The sequence below is a fragment of the Rhinatrema bivittatum genome, chromosome 7 (assembly GCF_901001135.1).
Source record: "Rhinatrema bivittatum chromosome 7, aRhiBiv1.1, whole genome shotgun sequence".
NCBI lineage: Eukaryota > Metazoa > Chordata > Amphibia > Gymnophiona > Rhinatrematidae > Rhinatrema > Rhinatrema bivittatum.
Genome location: NC_042621.1, coordinates 89,752,123 through 89,770,291, shown reverse-complemented (window position 1 = coordinate 89,770,291; position 18,169 = coordinate 89,752,123). Strand labels below are relative to the sequence as shown.

The 18,169-nt window shown below is 42.8% G+C and overlaps 1 protein-coding gene across 7 annotated transcripts in view; it reads right to left on the bottom strand.

Moving 5' to 3' along the window:
• PRMT7 (protein arginine methyltransferase 7) overlaps positions 1–18,169 on the bottom strand; it is a 323,317-nt gene that overhangs the window by 90,587 nt on the left and 214,561 nt on the right. For all 7 annotated transcript variants that reach the window (XR_003857729.1, XM_029608658.1, XM_029608659.1 and 4 more), the window contains one exon: positions 6,354–6,450. Coding sequence is in view for 6 of the 7 variants with exons in the window: in XM_029608658.1 (XP_029464518.1) it covers positions 6,354–6,450 (97 nt within the window). In the remaining variant the exon portion in view is untranslated. The remainder of the gene's footprint in view (positions 1–6,353; positions 6,451–18,169) is intronic.

The window sequence follows — 18,169 nt, the reverse complement described above, 5'->3', positions numbered from 1 at the left end:
TACTATTATAGATTGCAGTTAGGAACTGGTACTCGCTCCACGAGGGCCTATGTTCCTAAAACCCTCCAAAGACTCTCTTCTATTCTATAAGCCATCTCATACACAGATATTGTGAGTTCTCATTCCAGACTGCATATAGGAACCAGCACTCGCCTACGGCTCCTGTTCCTGAATATACTGAAGACTCTGTTGCATAGAAGCCATTACACATCTCTACAATTGTGAGTGTATCCTCTACTACTGGTTATGTATCCAGTATACCCTGTCTACTCACTACCTATAGTCTCTCTCCACAGCTCAGCAACCCAGAGACCGCAATTCCAGTATCTGAGGGACTTCAGCCCTGCCGGGGACATCAGCTCACTACTGCCACCTCTGGTGGTTCTACTTCCTATCTAATAAAGAACTATGTGTTTGTCTCCATACTCCAGCCTAGCCGGTGGTCCCTCTCATGATATCCTCCTGGGGGCGCTGTCATCTGCCATCAGCCCAGGGATTCACCAATTTACCTCAAGTGTCATTCCTTACACTACTAGAGCGTATTATATGACTGCCACTCTGTGGGAAGCCAACCCACCACAGATAATTAACTCTGTCTACACAGTATTACAATTGTTAGCTCTTCCCCTTAGCAGGGTAATCCATAACAGATTGCTATCTCCCTGGCGGACTTATAACAGATCGCCACTCCTAGCAGCAAGGATTGATAACAGATTGTTAACTCCTCCCTCTCCAGGAGGAGATCCATATCAGACTATTAACTCCTCCCCTTACAGGAGGAGCTTGATAACAGATTGCTAACTCCGAGCAGCAGAATTACAACAGATTGCTAGCTCCTCCCCTCTGGAGGAGCAGATCTACGACAGCTGGTAATCCGATGACAACAGTTAATCTTGCGCGGCCCAAGGCCCACTACTACTGGGAGATTGGGCTGAATCAGGGCGTTTTACCGGTGTTTCCTTTGTTTGTAGGCGCTCCAATAATCCGGGGCCTGTAGGATTTTAGGTGACCCTCCGAGGCCCTCAATTGGGCCATGTCATTAATTTAATTCTGGACTGGAAGAGGAAAATGTCCCAAGCGGTCTTAATATGTTTGCCGTTCCTCTCCACGTAAGGTCCAATAAATTATTAAGGCCGCCGCTTAACCCTAAGACAATGCCGTTTTGTAATGAGACCGTTCTCCCTTCACTTGGGCCGAAGAGACCCGACATGCTCGGGGCGAAAAGTTGAAATTAATCGATGTCGGTCCCATGGTCCCGGATAGTCTTATATGAATCCTGCTCACTTAGCCATTGTTACCTGTCAGCTCTCGCTCACATCAGCTCATAGTGAAGGAAAAAAACTAACTGACAAACCATTTCTGAAACTAATAAGCAACTTTAATACCAGCAACACCAGGCTAACAGTGCTCTTGCTTTCTGTTTAAAGTTTGTTGGTAAAAGCGGCTGCCAGTTCCGGTGTTTCAAAAACATGTACTAGGTCTTGGTGCCATACATGGAGTCTTGTCGGGAATTGCAACGCAGACTTTATTTGTTTTTGATGAAGTTGAGAGCAGATCGGCGAAAAACATTTGCGAGCTTCCGATACTCGAACCGAGTAATCTTGGAAGAGCCGTATCACGTGAGTCTCATACGTGAGCTTTGGCAGTTTCCGAGAGGCAAGCCAAATTTTTTGTTTATGTTGATAATTTAAAAACTTAGCAATGACAAGCCTCGGTTTGTTCAAATTCGCACACTTGGCACCAATTCGATGCACCCTCTCGATGGTTACGCAGCCCTTTAAATCTGGAAGTTATAGCGCATCGGGTAACCAAGTTTCTAATATATTCATTAACTCTGTCTTCTAATGTCTCGGGGAACCCTAGGAACCCGATATTCGAGCGCCGTTCTCTATTTTCTAAATCGTCCAGTTTATCCCGGAGTTCTTCTATTATTTTCTCATGTGCCGCCATTTTCCCTGCGCTAGCGAGGGAATCATCTTCCAGGAGGTGTATTCTGCTTTCCGCGTGCTCAAGTCATGGGCTTAATTCAGCCAGTGTGTCTTTAACTTCTGTAATTTGGGTTGCAATGTGTGCTAATTTTTCATCCAAAGCAGCGTGAATTACCTCTTTAATATTGGCGAGTGTTGCAGCCGCATTCTGACTCCCCTTTGCCGAATCAGTAGTAGGCGCCATCTTGGGATCGGGTCCTCGTGATTTTTCTTTTTTATTTCCCTTGGTAGTCATAATGGGTGAAGCACGCTGCATGTACTTCTCTATGGACATATGACCCTTGATCTAGGATGTCCAAATTAAGAGATTCTGCACGAGAGACGTAGGATTTCTGGTGATTGTTGGAGCTGGCCCTCAGAGCTTGGAAAAATCTTCCCAGCTCACCACATCATGTGATCTCCGACCCATTTTATACATTCTCAAAATATTGCACCATAATCAATGCAGCAATACCCAGGCCTATTTCCTTTCTCTAGAATTGCCCTAGATGGAAGAGCTTTGGCCTGGGAGGTATGGGAGCTGAAGCTCTAATAGACAGCTACCCGATTTAAAAGACTTGAGAAAGCAGCTAATATTGATGGTCTTAGGTATTCTTGGGTGGAGCTATGCCAAATCAGATAGTCATTGGCTACAAGTAGATCTACCCTGTCTACACAGCTGCTTTTAAGTGCTAGCCAGCAGGGAGTTTCCTCACTTCTAGAGGACAGGAGGACAGTATCTGAACTGGGTCACGCCAAACATGCAGGACTGTGCTGGATCTTCCCTCTCATTGCTGGACTACCTTGTTTTTTTTCTGCAACCTGTAATTCAGCAAATCAATGATATGTTTTGATCCTTGTTGTTTATCATTAAAATCTTCTTGAAAGGTGTGACTGTTGTACGGTATGTAAACCAGACCCTGATACCAAAGGAGACAGCAATTCCTGTGATTCTGTAAAGCTCAATTTGTACCAAAAGGAAAGCGAGTTATTATGTTGACTAATAGATCTTATTATATCCTCTAATGAATTGAGCTGGAACAGTACTGTAGACTGAGACTGCAATGTGTTGATTATAATGCCTAGCTTGTACATAAGCATAGAAATGATTATGAGGTAAATCAAATTGATTTTGTAATTAAGCAAAAGTGTAAATGGTATTTTCAGTATTAAATAAAGATTTGATAATTCAGTTTTCAGTTTATCTTCCATTCCTGAAAGGTTGAGCTATGCAATACCCTAGGTTACATACTAAGACAAGTACACTTGAAATGTTGGGGGGCGGGGTGGATATGCTTCACCTATTACATAAAAATCTCCATGCAAAAACTACCAGCCTAATCAGAGGACACCATTTTAGCTAAACAGGGATCAATGCATCTTTACATGAGCTATCCCCAGTAGAGAGAGTGGAGTGGCTATAGATTCAACCAAATATGGAGATTATAAATTTTGTACTCTACAATACTATTCCCCCAAAAATATGCTATAATTATAGAAATGAAAATCAGGCATATTTAACCCATCAAATTTCATATACCTCATTAAAGTGATATATCCAATTCTAACTCCTTTGGTTTTCCAAATGAACCATAGGGCCATAGATCGAAGTTGATTTTTTACATCATGATCCCAAAGCCAAATCAGAAGCCGTTAGAGCTTATATAGTAGTTTAGATAATACCATCTTGAAGATTTCACAATTACCAAATAGGGACGGTAGTAATTTTAATGAGTTAAGTGACTGTTCTTGTATATTGTTAACTATGGCAATGATATTCAACTCATAAAATAGGGATATTTATTCTGTGAAAAATGTTATATGTAGGGTCCTTCATTTTAAATCAATTTTTACCCATAAATTCCTGGATTTTTCACAGGTGACAATCAGTTTAAACTGATTTTTTCCCCAAATTTTAGGCTTATTAGAGCAGCTCCAGAGTGGCAGATGCAGCACTTCAAAGCCTGCAGCCACTGTTGGAAGCCAGAGTGGGCCAAAGCGCAAGCTGTGTTTTAAGCCCCACCCTTGAGTTATTGGGCCAAGCAGGAGGGAGGGAGTGCCACTTGGGAAGTCGGGGAACTATTTTTAATTTTTTTTTTAGCACGGTTGGGCATGCAAATGCACCATGAGTCATAAAAAGTGCTTTTCTTTTCAGTTTAGTGGATTTTCTTTTTATTCCTGGTCTATTTGCATATTATTAGATTCCTGCATCCTGTGGGAACCGCTTTTTCACGCGTGCTGAACGAAACCTGCGCTAAAAGTCTAAAGTTCATTTAGACTTGCCTTTAATCTTGCAGATATTGTAAAGATTCTTTGTAATTATGTTTTGTATCAATTGTTATATTTTCTTCTTCTGCTTCCTATTCTCCCAGTTGTATACTTCCTTGTTTTATTGTAACTGCTATTCCCGCACCAGTTTAGTTCCTCAAGTTTTCTGTTCAATGCACGAAATGTTAATTGTAAACCGGTTTGATGCGACCCCCGGTCGTGAAAGCCGGTATAGAAAAATAGTAAAATAAAAAATAATAAATAAAATCTAATTCCAATTTTAACACAGGTTTTATTAGCAACTGGACTACAAAATACTCAGCACCTCTTGCTTCAGCAATGAATTGTGGGTCTCATGTGATGGAGTCGCTAACGTGCAGGGTGGGTAGAAAGGATTCAGTGAGTTTCCTCAGAGGAGGAAAGGGAATGGAGAAGCAATTTGAGAAAAAGCTGTCCCAAGAACACATGAAGATATTGTGAATATTGAGAAAGGGGAAAGGAGGTTTATTTTTCCAAACCATCAGCAGCAGGCAGATGCAGCCTGCAGAGCCATTTGTTTGCAGGTGGTTATTTGTGTTTGTTTGTTTTTTTAATTATAAACAGCAGATGGAACTGAACCCTGGAGATACATTGATTGGCAAAGAGGTTGTTATTCCCAATCCATCATCAATCAGCAAGGAGCATTAAAGTATTTGTTGTCCCTAGCTTGCTTGTTTGTTTATTTATTACTGTTCGTGACAGTGGTGAGCCTGTGTAAGTCATCGATTGATAGAACCAATGGGGCAAAGCTACCATCTGTGGGATTATGATAGAACTCCTCCAAGTCAGAATCCCCCCGAACGGAAAGATACCACAGCGCCATGGAGCCTCGGTTGGCCTGGGATAGCTGGCTGCTGAGCGGGGCACTCACCTCGAGACCAGAGCACGGATAGAAGTGGGCCACCTCTCTCCCGTAGCACACCGCACATTCATGGGGAATCTGGTGCTAAATCATTTGTAGAACTGTGCATTGAATTCTTCTGGAGATCGTGTTACAGATGTCAACCACAACAACAGAGATGATGGGCAGATAACAAGTCATGCTATCCTACGTGCAGGAGTACCAAATCTTTAAGGAGATCCATTGTCTGGAAGATCCTATTCCAAGACACTAGCAAAGCTGCTGCTTAGCACAGAGAAAGATTCCTTGGTTTGGAGTTACACCACTATTATAAAGTGCTACTAGGCATATGTAGTATTGTATAGATACACACAAGATCGTACGACAAACTAGAGTTACTGGGAAGTGTATTTATTACAGATAAGAGGTTAAAAGTAGCCGTAAAAAGTGAGTTTTTACACTGGATTTAAATTTGAGGCCAGAGAGGGAGCATTATTTACCTAACGCAGGGAGAGTTTTCAAGGCACACAGCACAACAAGGTGGAAAGCACAGAGTTGGAAACTGGCAGTGAAGGGGAAGGGCACAGATACAAGCTACTTGCCTGAAGAATGGAGTTCACAAGGAGGGGTGTAGGTAGGGGGAGAGAAGTAAAATTAGATAATGAGGAACTGCAGCGTGAATTAATTTGTAGACAAATAAAAGAAATTTGAAATTTGTAGAAGCAGACAGGAGCCAGTGGACAGAGTTGAGAAGAGTGATTACATGGTCATACCAACACTGAAGAAAGATACGCAGTGTAGCCAAATTTTGAATAGATTGTGGTGGAGAAAGGTGGTTTGGAGGCTCATGAACAGCAAGTTGCAGTAGTCTAAGCTAGAGCTATGAGTGATATATTCTGGAAAGTGTGGTATCGAAACCTTTCTAAATAAATAAATAAATAAATAAATAAGAGAGTGGATGAGTCCTAGTAGCATACTCAGAAAGAAAGGGATACATTTTTGTGATGTTACAGAGGAAGACATGACATGCTTTAGCAGTGTTTGGGATGTATGTAGAGAAGGCGAGAGAGACATCGAAGATGACCTCCAGTGTTATGGGCAGAGTGAAATAGGTACACCACTGCCAGTTTCAATTCCAAGGTCCTAGTTAGAAAAGTAGACCATAGCAATACAGAAGAGAAAAGCATCTATGACAGCTTCACAAACAGAATATCATACATTTGAAACTTAGAAAATACCTTTTCATTTAAAATTTGCAGGAGACCTGTGTTCACCGATATCTCTTCTGTTAGGTGATATTCCATCCAAAGAACAGCTCCATGAGCATCACCATCTCTAAAAGAAAATATTATCACTGGTCAGCTAGAATTTATTTTGTGATATTACAGTTCTATGTTGCTAAAACAAACGGAATCAATGTATTTTACTTTTCTGATATCCACATTCATAACACAGTTGAACAATAGAAACATCATGACTGTAATCATTTGCACATTTCCCCTGACTACTATGTCAAAGCAGACTAATTGATTTCCAGTCACTCCTCTCTCCCATTCCCTTATCTCTACCCTATATAAATGTCTCTTACATGCTTCAGTCCTATCATTGTTTGGGCTACCCAACATCTCTGCTGATAGGCTACTGCAGAAATCCACTATCCTCTCAGTAATAAAGTATTTCCTCACATTTAAGTCCCCCTTCCTTCCAGTGTCATATCATGATCACTTGTTCTTCAGCCTAATTGTTTTCCTTTGGAATTAAATTCTATACCAATGCTACATATGATAAACAAGAAGCCGTAAGGAAACCATGAAACGCCCTCTGCCAAAGGAAGAAGTCATTACCACATCATAAAAACATCTGGTAACATTTATTATTAATAAGCGTTAATCTTGAATTAAAATAAACTTAAAAACCTAGACTCTCTTTAAGGAAGGCATCCTGGGACCATATCAGCAAAATAAATGAAAAGTGCAGATAATTAAACAGTTAAATTAAAGCAGTCATCCTTTTATTTTCAGTCAAGTCAGATACAGGGGAGGAGGAATATGTAGAGGCTGTTGAGGAAACAGCAACATTGTTTAACAAATATTTCTGTTTGGTGTTCACTGGAGCAGGATCGAATAAAACAAACACAAATAAAACTGGAAGCGAGGTAAATCTCAATTGATTTTCCGATCACTGTGTTTGTGAGTGGTGTGGAGTAGTAGCCTAGTGGTCATTGCAATGGGCCCTGAACCAGGGAAGCCAGTGTTCAGTTCCCACTCAGGGACTGCTAAAGGCAAATTACCTCGCCCTCTGGAACAAATAAATGCAATGAATAACCTTTTTTTCTTCAACAGCAGGGGAAAAGGAGAATTGGATTTAGACAGCAACCATCGAGAGCCCCGGCTTTTATGGTCTTTGGAACTGATGTGCATGGGGGTAACCAGCACAGAAGCATGGGATTACTACCCTTAACCAATAAGCTTTTGATGCTTCTGATGCACTTTGAAGGAGAGAGGTGGGGGCTGAAAGGAAAGAGAAATTTGGATTCAGGGACAACCAACATGAGCCATGACTTTTTTAGTCTTGGGTACTGATGCTCAGACATTAAGAAAAAAGCACAGGACTGCAAAGTATGTCAAGCAAAACTGACTGATACATGGGGGTAACCTGTACGGCATGGTAGATACTACCATGGGAAGCTTGCTGGACAGACTGGATAGACCATTGGTCCTTTTCTGCCATCATTTGTATTTTTCTATATGATTCTATGAACACTAACTGAAAAGCCTTATGATATGTGTTTTCCATTATCTGCTATACATTAATTGTTAAGGTTTGCAATCGATGAGACACCGAGTATACTTGCAGTTTTCTTCATGAGCAATCTCTTGCCATCAAAAGTATTAAAGTGATATCTATGTGGCCATAATATCAATTATTTTAAGATTTAGGAATTATTTATTTATTTACTTTCTGCTGTTTCTTGAAAAGAATTCAGTTTGTAAATTTACTCAGTGCACTGTGACAGTAAATTGCCTTGCATGCCACAACATCGCGAACACTTTTTATCAATAAAGATAGCAAGTTTGCTTACCATAAACGGTGCTTCCATAGATAGCAGGATGAATTAGCCATGCTGTTGATGGGAACTGTCTATCAAGGCCCAGGAGGCGGAGCTTTATCAAAGCTGAATGCAGAGCTTTGCTCTGCGGCTGCGCGTGTGTTCCCGCGCAGGAAGACAGATTCTCCTCAGTCAGTAATTAACCTATAGGTGTATGTGTAGTATTGACTGTCCAGGGAGGAGGGAGGGTCCGCATGGTTCATCCTGCTATCTATGGAAACATCATTTACGGTAAGCAAACTTGCTTTCCCATCGATAGCAAGACTGAATTACCTATGCTGTTGATGGGAGTCCCAAGCTCCTGGTCACGCCATGGTTGACTGTTTATTAAGCCTTCAGAATAGAGCGTGACCCAATGTGGGCAGTCAATTGCTATTTATGGATTCATAAAAGTTTGTAAGACTGCTTGACCAATTTTGGCATCTGCAGAAGCTTGATGATCGAGACAGTAATGAGAAGTGAAGGTATGCAGAGATGATCATACGGCCACTTTGCAAATATCCAGAAGAGGAACATGTCTCAAGTGAGCTATGGAAGTCGAAACTGCACGTAGTTGATGGGCGTTCGGTTTTGCAGATATCACAGTGCCCTTCTTTTGATAACAGTAAAGAATACATTGTGTAATCCAGCTTGATATAGTGCGCTTTGATACTGGAAGTTCTGGCGCATTAGGGTTAAATAAGAGAAAGAGCTGGATAGGTCTGGACTCTGATTCTGTCTTATCCTTATAATAAGCTAGTGCTCTTTTGCAGTCTAGCGTGTGAAGCAGTTTTTCTCTGTCGTTTTGGTGTGGTTTCAGAAAGAATGTTGGAAGTTCAATTGCTTGGTTTAAATGGAAGGCCAAAACCACCTTTGGAAGAAAAGAAGGATGAGTTCTGAGCACCTCCTTCTGCTTGTAAAACTGCAAATATGGTGGATAGTGAACTTGTAGTTCGCTAATTCTACGGCTGAAGTGACTGCCACCAGAAAAAACACTTTCCAAGTGAGGTATTTTGGGTGCACTGTCTCTAGTGGTTCAAATGGAAACCGCATCAATTGTTCTAAAACAATATTTAGATCCCAGGCAACCGGTGGTTTGGTGATAAGCAGCCGTGAGTGAGGCCTTTGATGAATTTCGTTACCAGTGGATGCGAAGATATCAACCTATCCTGATGTGGTTTGTGGAAAGCTGCTATGGCACTCAAGTGAACCCGGACAGACGCGGTAGCGAGACCTGAGCTATATAGCGTATGCAAGTAATCCAGGAGAAATTCTGGAGAGCAGTCAGTAGGGTTAAAGCGGTGAGAGTCACACTACGTAGAGTAACATTTCCATTTTGCTAGGTAATTTTTTCTGATTGAAGGTTTTCTGGCAGCCAATATGATATCTTGTACGTGAGACGAGATTCCTTGTTCATTTAATAATACCCTTTCAATCTCCAAGAGGTGAGATGTAATGAGGTGTGCATGGGATGTAGTAACGTGCCGCCCTCTTGAGATAGGAGATCGTTGCGGTCTCCTAGGAGGATCAGAGTCATTATCGACAGAGTGAGCAAATGCATGTACCAGGGCTGTCGTGGCCACGCTGGTGCGATGAGTATAAGATCTGCTGAATCTTGAATGCACTTTTGAATTGTGCGGCTTATGAGAGGAATTGGAGGAAAGTGTACAGGAGGCCTTCCATCCATGGTATAAGAAAGGCATCTTGCGATACTCGTAGAGGACTGGGCAGGACTGAGCAAAACTGATGCACTTTCCTGTTCCTTTCGCTAGCGAAAAGATCCATGTGTGGTACTCCCCATCGGTCGAAAATGTTGTCTACTATTTGTTGATTTAATTCCCACTCGTGTGGGTGAAAAATCCTGCTGAGCTTGTCTGCTCGAGTGGTGCTTGTAAGTGGATCAAATTGCTGTGTGCCCACTCCAGTATGAGAAGCGATTCTTTGCATAGGCTCCAAGAACCTGACCCGCCTTGTTTGTTTATGTAGTACATCGCCACTTGGTTGTCTGTCTAAATCATTACTCTCCTCCCTCTTAGATATGGGGCGAACGTTTTGAGGGCATTCCCTATTGCTCTCAGTTCCAGCAAGTTGATTTGGTAAGTTCACTCCATTGGGGACCATTGGCCTTGTGTGTTTAGATGGTCGAGGTGAGCTCCCCAACCTTTGTGTGACGCATCCGTTGTGAGGGCTGCATTGTGTGGAGGGTTGGAGAACAATGCACCCTTGGTGAGGGTACTCTTTTGAAGCCACCATGCTAAATCCTTCTTCATTTCTTGAGTCAGGGATAGGATATGAGATAGAGGTTGACGATGCTGTGACCATTGGGATTTTAGTCCCCACTGTAGTCTGCGCATGTGAAGGCGGGTATTTGGGACTGTGTGAATGGCCGCCGCCATGTGTCCCAGAATCATGAGTACTAAACAAGCTGATGGGTTTGACGTAGATAGTAATTGGAGTAAAAGTGTTCGTAAAGGAAGTTTCCTCTCCTTTGGAAGGAATGCTCTGTTCCTGGTTGTAACCACTTGTGCTCCTATAAATTGAAGAGTTTGAGAGGGAGTGAGTTTGGATTTTTTGTAATTTACGACAAGGCCTAATTGTTGGAGGTAGTCGATAGTTTGTTTGAGATGAGTTTGTAGTACTTGTGGGTCTGATGCGACGATGAGCCAGTCATCTAGATAAGGAAATAATTTGATTCCCTTTTTTCTTAAGTGGGCCACCACCACTGCCATACATTTCGTGAAAACCCTGGGAGCTGCTGAGAGTCCAAAAGGAAGGACCTTGTATTGGTAGTGTTTGCCATTGCATTGGAAGCAGAGGTTTTGCCAAGATGCTGGATGCATTGGGATATGAGTGCAAGCATCCTTTAAATCCAGGGAACACAGCCAGTCGTTGCGTTGTAGAAGTGGTAGAATCGATTTGAGAGATACCATCTTGAACTTTTCTTGTACTAGGTGTTTGTTTAATTCCCTGAGATCCAGAATGGGGCGTAATCCACCCAATATCTTTGGAATTAGGAAATAGGGGGAGTAGAAACCCAGATTGTAATGGGTTGAAGGTATGGATTTTATCGCTTTCTGGGAACAAAGGTGGGATAATTCATTTTCCAGCTGTGCCTTATTTCCTTGATTTCCTCTGAGATGGCTCAGCTGAGGGAGAGATGACATGGTATAGAAATTTAGTCGGTACCTCTCCCTGATTATCTGCAATACCCAAAGATCTGTGGTGATAGTTGACCAGGCTTGTAGAAAGTTGGTTAATCTGCCTCCAATGAATGTAGGGGGTAGTGGCCCAGTCACCTTTAAAACGACGATGCGGGTTTTGGATTGTTTTGCTGTATTTGCGTTTGTGCCCGTTGGTTTCTGGGATGACTTCTTCGCTGCTGGCTTTGTTGTCCCTGTGGGCGTTGAACTGTGTATAGGGAGTCGTTCTGTAGGATTGGTAAGGCTTGAATTGACTTCTTTGATATGTGGGACGTGAAAATTGCAGTAGGTAGCGACGAGAGAAAGAGGTATGCGGTATGGGGTTGGTTAAGGACTGTACTGCCACTGATTGTTCTTTGAGCTGTGCTACAGTCTCTTGTAGATGGCAAGTTGTCCCCGGTACAGGGGAGGTTTGCCAACTTTTTGTGGATGTCTTCACGAATAGCACTGGATCTGCGCCATGCTATTCTACGGGCTGCGATGGCCGTTGCAGATGATCTAGAATTTTTTTCGAATGTTTCATAGATCGTTCTGAGGAGGTGTCATGTAACCTCCTCCATGTCTTGTAATGCTTGAGGTGGGGCTGGCGTCTCCGTTGATGGAAATAGGAGTTTTAATTGTTGCACACACTCATACATATATTGGACTATGTAAAATTGATGTTGATTTATGCGAACTGTCAACATTGCGGACTGGAAGCATTTCTTATCAAAGTCATCCAAATATTTATGATCTCTCCCTGGGGGAGCGCTGGAGTGTGTTTTTGTCATCTGTAGTGCCGACTCCACCACTATAGAGGCGTGTGGCAATTGTGATGGTGAACAGAATTTTGAATGTCTCATTTTGAATTTTAAATTGATTTTTCTCAATACTGGAGGAATTGTGAAAGGAGTCTCCCAAGATTTTTCCAGCAGAGAATCCAAAACTTGATGGGATGGCAATGAAGTGGGTTCGGAAGAAAGATCAAAGACCTTTAAGATCCCTAAAATCTCCGTTCTAGGGTCTGGAACCTTTTGCGTGTCCAGATTTAACATTGTTCCTACCTTATCGAGGAACTTTGGGTAGTAAAGGTCCTCCGGGGGGGGGGAGTATGGTTCTTGTGGCTCCTCTGTGGGGTCGGAGGGATATCCCATGGAATTATTGGGGGAGGTAGGTGGTGAAACGGGATGCAGAAATGGTTCTATGGGATCCTGAGGATGCAGGTGTGGAGGTGGAGAAGAATCTCCTGGTGGAGACCTAGGTGGGAGTTGAGGCACTATTGGAGGTAAGCTTGGTGGGGCACTCGGTGACTCCAGATTGGGTGATGGCACTTGCGCTATTTGTAAATTTGATTGTATGGAGGCAAACAAACCTGTGAGAGCCGAAGAGATCTGAGCAATTGCCTGTTGTGTAAAGTCAGGCAGTCCCGGTAGGTTAGGGGGAGGTGGAGAGATGTCAGATAGATTTTCTTTCCCTTGTAATGGCAGTTGTCGAGGTGCAGAGAGGTTACGCCTTCGGGATACTGAGGTCAGATCCGAATACACTCGAATGGATGAGGCTGATGATGAGGAAGATAATGATGCTTCCTCACTCCATCTCTCTCTTGATGTTGTTAGAGATTATCTCTTTCTTTTGGTACCCCTGTCCGGTAGAGATGGATACAGAGGAGTAGAAAATCCTTGTGAAGCAGGTGACTGATCTCGTCACTAACGTGGTGTTGCTTGGATTTTCTTTTATTGGGTTCATTGTTATCTTTATGTGAATGGATGATGGCGTAGAGGCAGGTCTAGGATATGGTGGTGACGGTTCCACTATCTGCTTCTCTTGTGATTCAGGTGTTTCTGGGTACATCTGTTGTACTGGAGTCTGTGCCCCATGAGATGATTTGTGCATTGATTTTGAGCATTTCTGCATCGCCTGTGTCGATTTTTTGCGTCGGATGCATCGAGCCGGATGCACGATGTGACTGCTTCGGGTGCTCCGGTGTCGAGTGTGTCGGTATCGAAAGGATCTGCTTCGGTGCTGGTTGAGCCGGCGTTGAATGCGTCGGATAAAGTTGCTTTGACGTTGATTTTGTCGACGCCGATTGCGTCGGTGCTTGATATGCATGCCTCGACGTTTGTTGAGCCAGTGTCGGAGGTTCCTGCGCTTGCTGCTTCGGTGGCGCTAAACTCAGCGATTTTGCGGAGACTGATGGAGGCCTGTGATCTCTTCAGCCTATGTGACTCCTACCTGCCTGCTCCCTTGTTGGAGACTAGGGTCGGTCATGTCGGTGGCGCTTTTCTTTATATTTGGGCCTGTCTTCCATGGATAGGCCTACCGAGGCTGCCCGTTTACTCGGCGTGGCCTGCCTGGGCACTGGCCCCAGCGACGAATGCGCCTCGGAAGGGGGGGCATATGAGCCACTAGTGCCTCGAAGTCTTTCCATCTTTTCAGCCCTTTGACGTCGGGTTCTAGGTGACATTCTGCCACAATGGGAACAGTCCTCCTGTTTGTGGTCTGGGCCCAGACACACATAATATTGGGAATGTCTGTCTGTCATGGACATTATTGTTACACTCGAGCAGGGTTTGAACCCTGAGAGTCGTGGCATGTTCCTTCTGGTGTTTTCTGTTTTTTGTTTTTTTAAACTTGTCTGAGGAGACGAGGTGCTCTGCATGCAATCCCACAAGCAGAAAAGACTGAGGAGACTGAGGAGAATCTGTCTTCCTGCACGGGAACACACGCGCAGCCGCAGAGCAAAGCATTCAGCTTTGATAAAGTTCTGCCTCCTGGGCCTTGATAGACAGTCCCATCAACAGCATGGCTAATTCAGCCCTGCTTATCGACAGGAAAAAATAACTTACACTTATTGAGCTATGGTATAATTGTTTTATTTGCGCCTTGATTCCCCATTTATTGAGCTATGTCAATTTTGTTTCAGCTCCTCCATTTTACTAAAATGCTGATGCTGGCACCAGGACACTGCTATGGTCCCCTGCTATTGATGTTTTAAAATTGTATTATTAAAAATGAGGTTTTTTAAGACATTATTTGAAAAGCTTTATGGTATGCCTTTCCGTAGACCCGACACCACTTTTTTACACTATCTGTTTTCGAACCCACTGGTTTCATAATAAACTCATTACTCAGTCTACAAGACTTTGGGTGTACTATCTTTTGTTCATCATGTTAACTTCATTTATACAGCATGACCCGATTGATTAATTTCACTACGCAGCTCATGTCATGATTAAACTGCGTCTATTCATTATTTTATTGCTGACTTGTATTTATTAGTATATCACCATTCTATTTTTAAGTAATACTAATTATATCTACTGATCGGACGCTGTTCCCAGGTTTTCCATAAAATAGAATCAATAAGAACATTTGATCTCTATTAATGTACGTCTGCCTCCTCTCTTTTTAAATCGAAATGGATTATTTGGTATTTACTTTTATATATATATATGTGACTATTTATATACTTTTAATGTGTATCTTTTATATGTAATTATTAATATTTTTATGTATTAATATTTGGTGCATACTTTTGTATTTTGATTTTGTGTGCATATTTATATATTTTTTATATTTATTATTTGTCATCCTATGTGTGTTGTTTTTTTTAAATACTAATTCATTTATACATATATTTATTTTATTTATTTTTATATATGCATATTGATTTGTGCAATGTCCTATCTCTTATTTACATCTGTTGTTTCATTTATACATTTCAGCTCCTGACGCAGCCATTAGCGAAACTCGTCCAGAGTCAGGCTTTTTTAAACTATTATTTTGTGTGAATAAAATAAGTCTGATCTAAGGCGACAGGTCTGTCCTGTTTCCATTGTGCCTTCTGGCTTCGACAGACCGTCTTACGGCTTGTTTTTTGGTCTTGTGTATTAAGCCATATGACCTGTGCTACACTGCATCATTGGAGGAATGTCTGGAGAGCTTTCTCGAAAAAGCTTGAGCTTGCAATGGTAGAGACCTACAAGACACTAATAAACTACCAGTCAATTTAATGATTAGTAAAGATAGAAAGGAATAAAAAACAGCTCTCAAAAACTGAGGGGGTAAATAGGTTGAGTGATACTACTGAATTGCTGTAATCAAATACTAGTGGTATGTAATTTCACTTGTTCCTGTCATAAGCAGTCTCAATGGAGGCAGACATATGGCACCAGATACATAAGGATTAAGTTCCAGTGAAAATGGGATAACTAAGGACAATAACAAATGCCAATAAACTGACAAAATATGAAATCCCAAAAGGGTAAGAGTTGAGCTTTATTCATAAAGACCTTGTACCACCAAATTGCAAATCTTACTGAGAGGACAGTAGTATTTGGTGAATGCATTTGACTGACTTCCATCTTGCAGACATGCATATTTCTTTGAATGTAGCTGACCTTAAATGGTTAGTACACAAAGGGGTAGATTTTAAAATAGGCCGCCGACACGCGCAAAGCCCCAGGACGCATGTATGTCACGGGGCTTCGTAAAAGAGGCGGGAGGGGGAGTGTCCGGGGGGGGGGTGTCGGCAGTCCGGGGGGGTGTCCGGGGGCGTGTCTGGGGTCAGGGGCAGTCCGAGGCGGTCCGGGGGAGGGCTGGGAGGGCGGTCCCGAGTCCCCCGGCACTGCGGCCTGTGCCAGGGGATGGCGAGGCGGCGCGCGCAAGTTACACCTGCCTCAAGCAGGCGTAACTTGTACAACAAAGGTGGGGAGGATTTATGTAGGGCTGAGGGGTGGGTTAGATAGGGGAAGGGAGGGGAAGGTGGGGGGACGAGGAAGGAAAATTCCCTCCGAGGCCGCTCCGATTTTGGAGCGGCCTCGGAGGGAACGGAGGCAGGGTGTGCGGCTCAGGGCGTGCAGGCTGCCAATTTTGCACAGCCTTACATGCGCTGACCCCGGATTTTATAAGATACGCGTGGCTACGCGCGTATCTTATAAAATCCGGCGTACTTTTGTTTGCGCCGGATTGTGACCATCACAGTAGACTGAGCTGAGGATTTCAAGGTATTGTCCACAACTACTTTAAGATCCTTTTCTTAGGTATTGACTCCTAATGCACAACTCAGTGTTGTATAATTAGGACTGTTTTTATCTATATGCATTACTTTGCATTTGTCCACATTAAATTTCATCTGCCACTTAGGGTCTGATTAAGACGCAGATACAATAGGTTCACTTCATTAGCAGTTTTAATGTAAAGAACAATCAAGCAAACTGTGCTTCCTTTCTTACAATAATGCAGAAGAATAAATAAAGCAGCCAAGAAGGCCTCCCTTACCAGATAACCAAAGAGTGAGGTCCAAACAGCTTGACAGAGTTCAATGCAGCCCTGTTCAGACCTAGCCCCAAACATTGGGAAAAACATTGTGCCAGCAGATAACTCTGCTGTCTAGAACTTAAAACTGCTGAGCTACAAGGGTGGCACTATCTTTGGGCCAATGAACCTCTGGTTGGGCGTAACCCACCTCCTAATACCTAAAAAGTAAGAGTACTACTGCTTCCCCAGTTTTCCACCATAAACATAGCTCACCTGGGAGTGCTTCAGCCTATCATTCTCAGAGTCAGCATTCATTTCAAGACCCTGTATGTCCTCACAAAATTCCTCCTTCCAAAGGGGACCTCTAGGTACCTTAAGTTTCATCCCCTAGAGATCAAAATCACTTTTAGACTTCTTTTCATAGCAAGCCTTCCATCCCTGACCTCCCAACTTCCCACAGCAAAGTACTATTTATAGATATCAGTTAAAAGTTAACTTCTTTTTCTATTTTATTAGATGAAGCCTCAGCAGCCATTGCCATGGAGGGATGCAATGGAAGCCCTGCTGACTGTATGGCACAATTGATATGAGGCAGGATCAGCTTCGATAGGGTCATCTCTGATGCTGAATCTGAACACCTCAAATCCTCCTCACTGAAGAATCTCGCTAAGATGCCATACTCTGAGCCCTCTTTTTCTGTGCTTTTTAGTTTCTGTCAATGGCCAGGTTAGCTCTTTGTTACTGGCTTCTTTCTTTCTTAGCGGTGAAAGCCCCTCCTAAAAAAAACAGGGCCCTGAAGGTTTTCTACTGGTACCCAGGCCTCTGCTATAATCTCCTCAGGCTCTGTAAGTAGCCCTTCTTGATGTCCTTGGGTTATAGTGCAAAGATCTTTTTGCATGTAGCAAACTGCTTCTTCCAGTTGGGTTATAATAGGTAGAACTACTACATCCAGCTAAGAACATAGAACATAAGGTTGCCATACTGGGTTAGACCAAAGGTCCATCAAGCCCAGTATCCTGTTTCCAATAGTGGCTAATCCAGATCACAAGTACCTGGCAGGATCCCAAAGGATAGATTGGTTCCGTGCTGCTTATCCAAGGGATAAGCACTGGATTTAATGGTTTATGAACTTTTCTTCCAAGAACTTGTCCAACCCTTTTGTAAAGGCAGCTACACTAACAGTTTTCACCACATCCTATGGCAATAAATTCCAAAGCTTAAATATGCATTGAGTAAAAAAATATTTTATCTTATTAGTTGTAAATGTACAACTTAGTAACTTCATTCTGTGTCCCCTAGTCTTTGTACTTCTTGAAATCCTTCACAGTTTTGGTGTTCACCACTTCCTCCGGAAGCCCAGACAAGATGTATACCATGCACTAGAAAGCCAAGTCTCAGGAGGAAGACTGGTGACTCACAGGAACTCGGTTGGGTGGTGAACCTGACTAAGAGCAATGTTCAGCTTTCCTAGTTGCTGGAGTATCTAGGGGTCTGGTTCAATATGGGACAGGACAGAGTTTTCCTACCA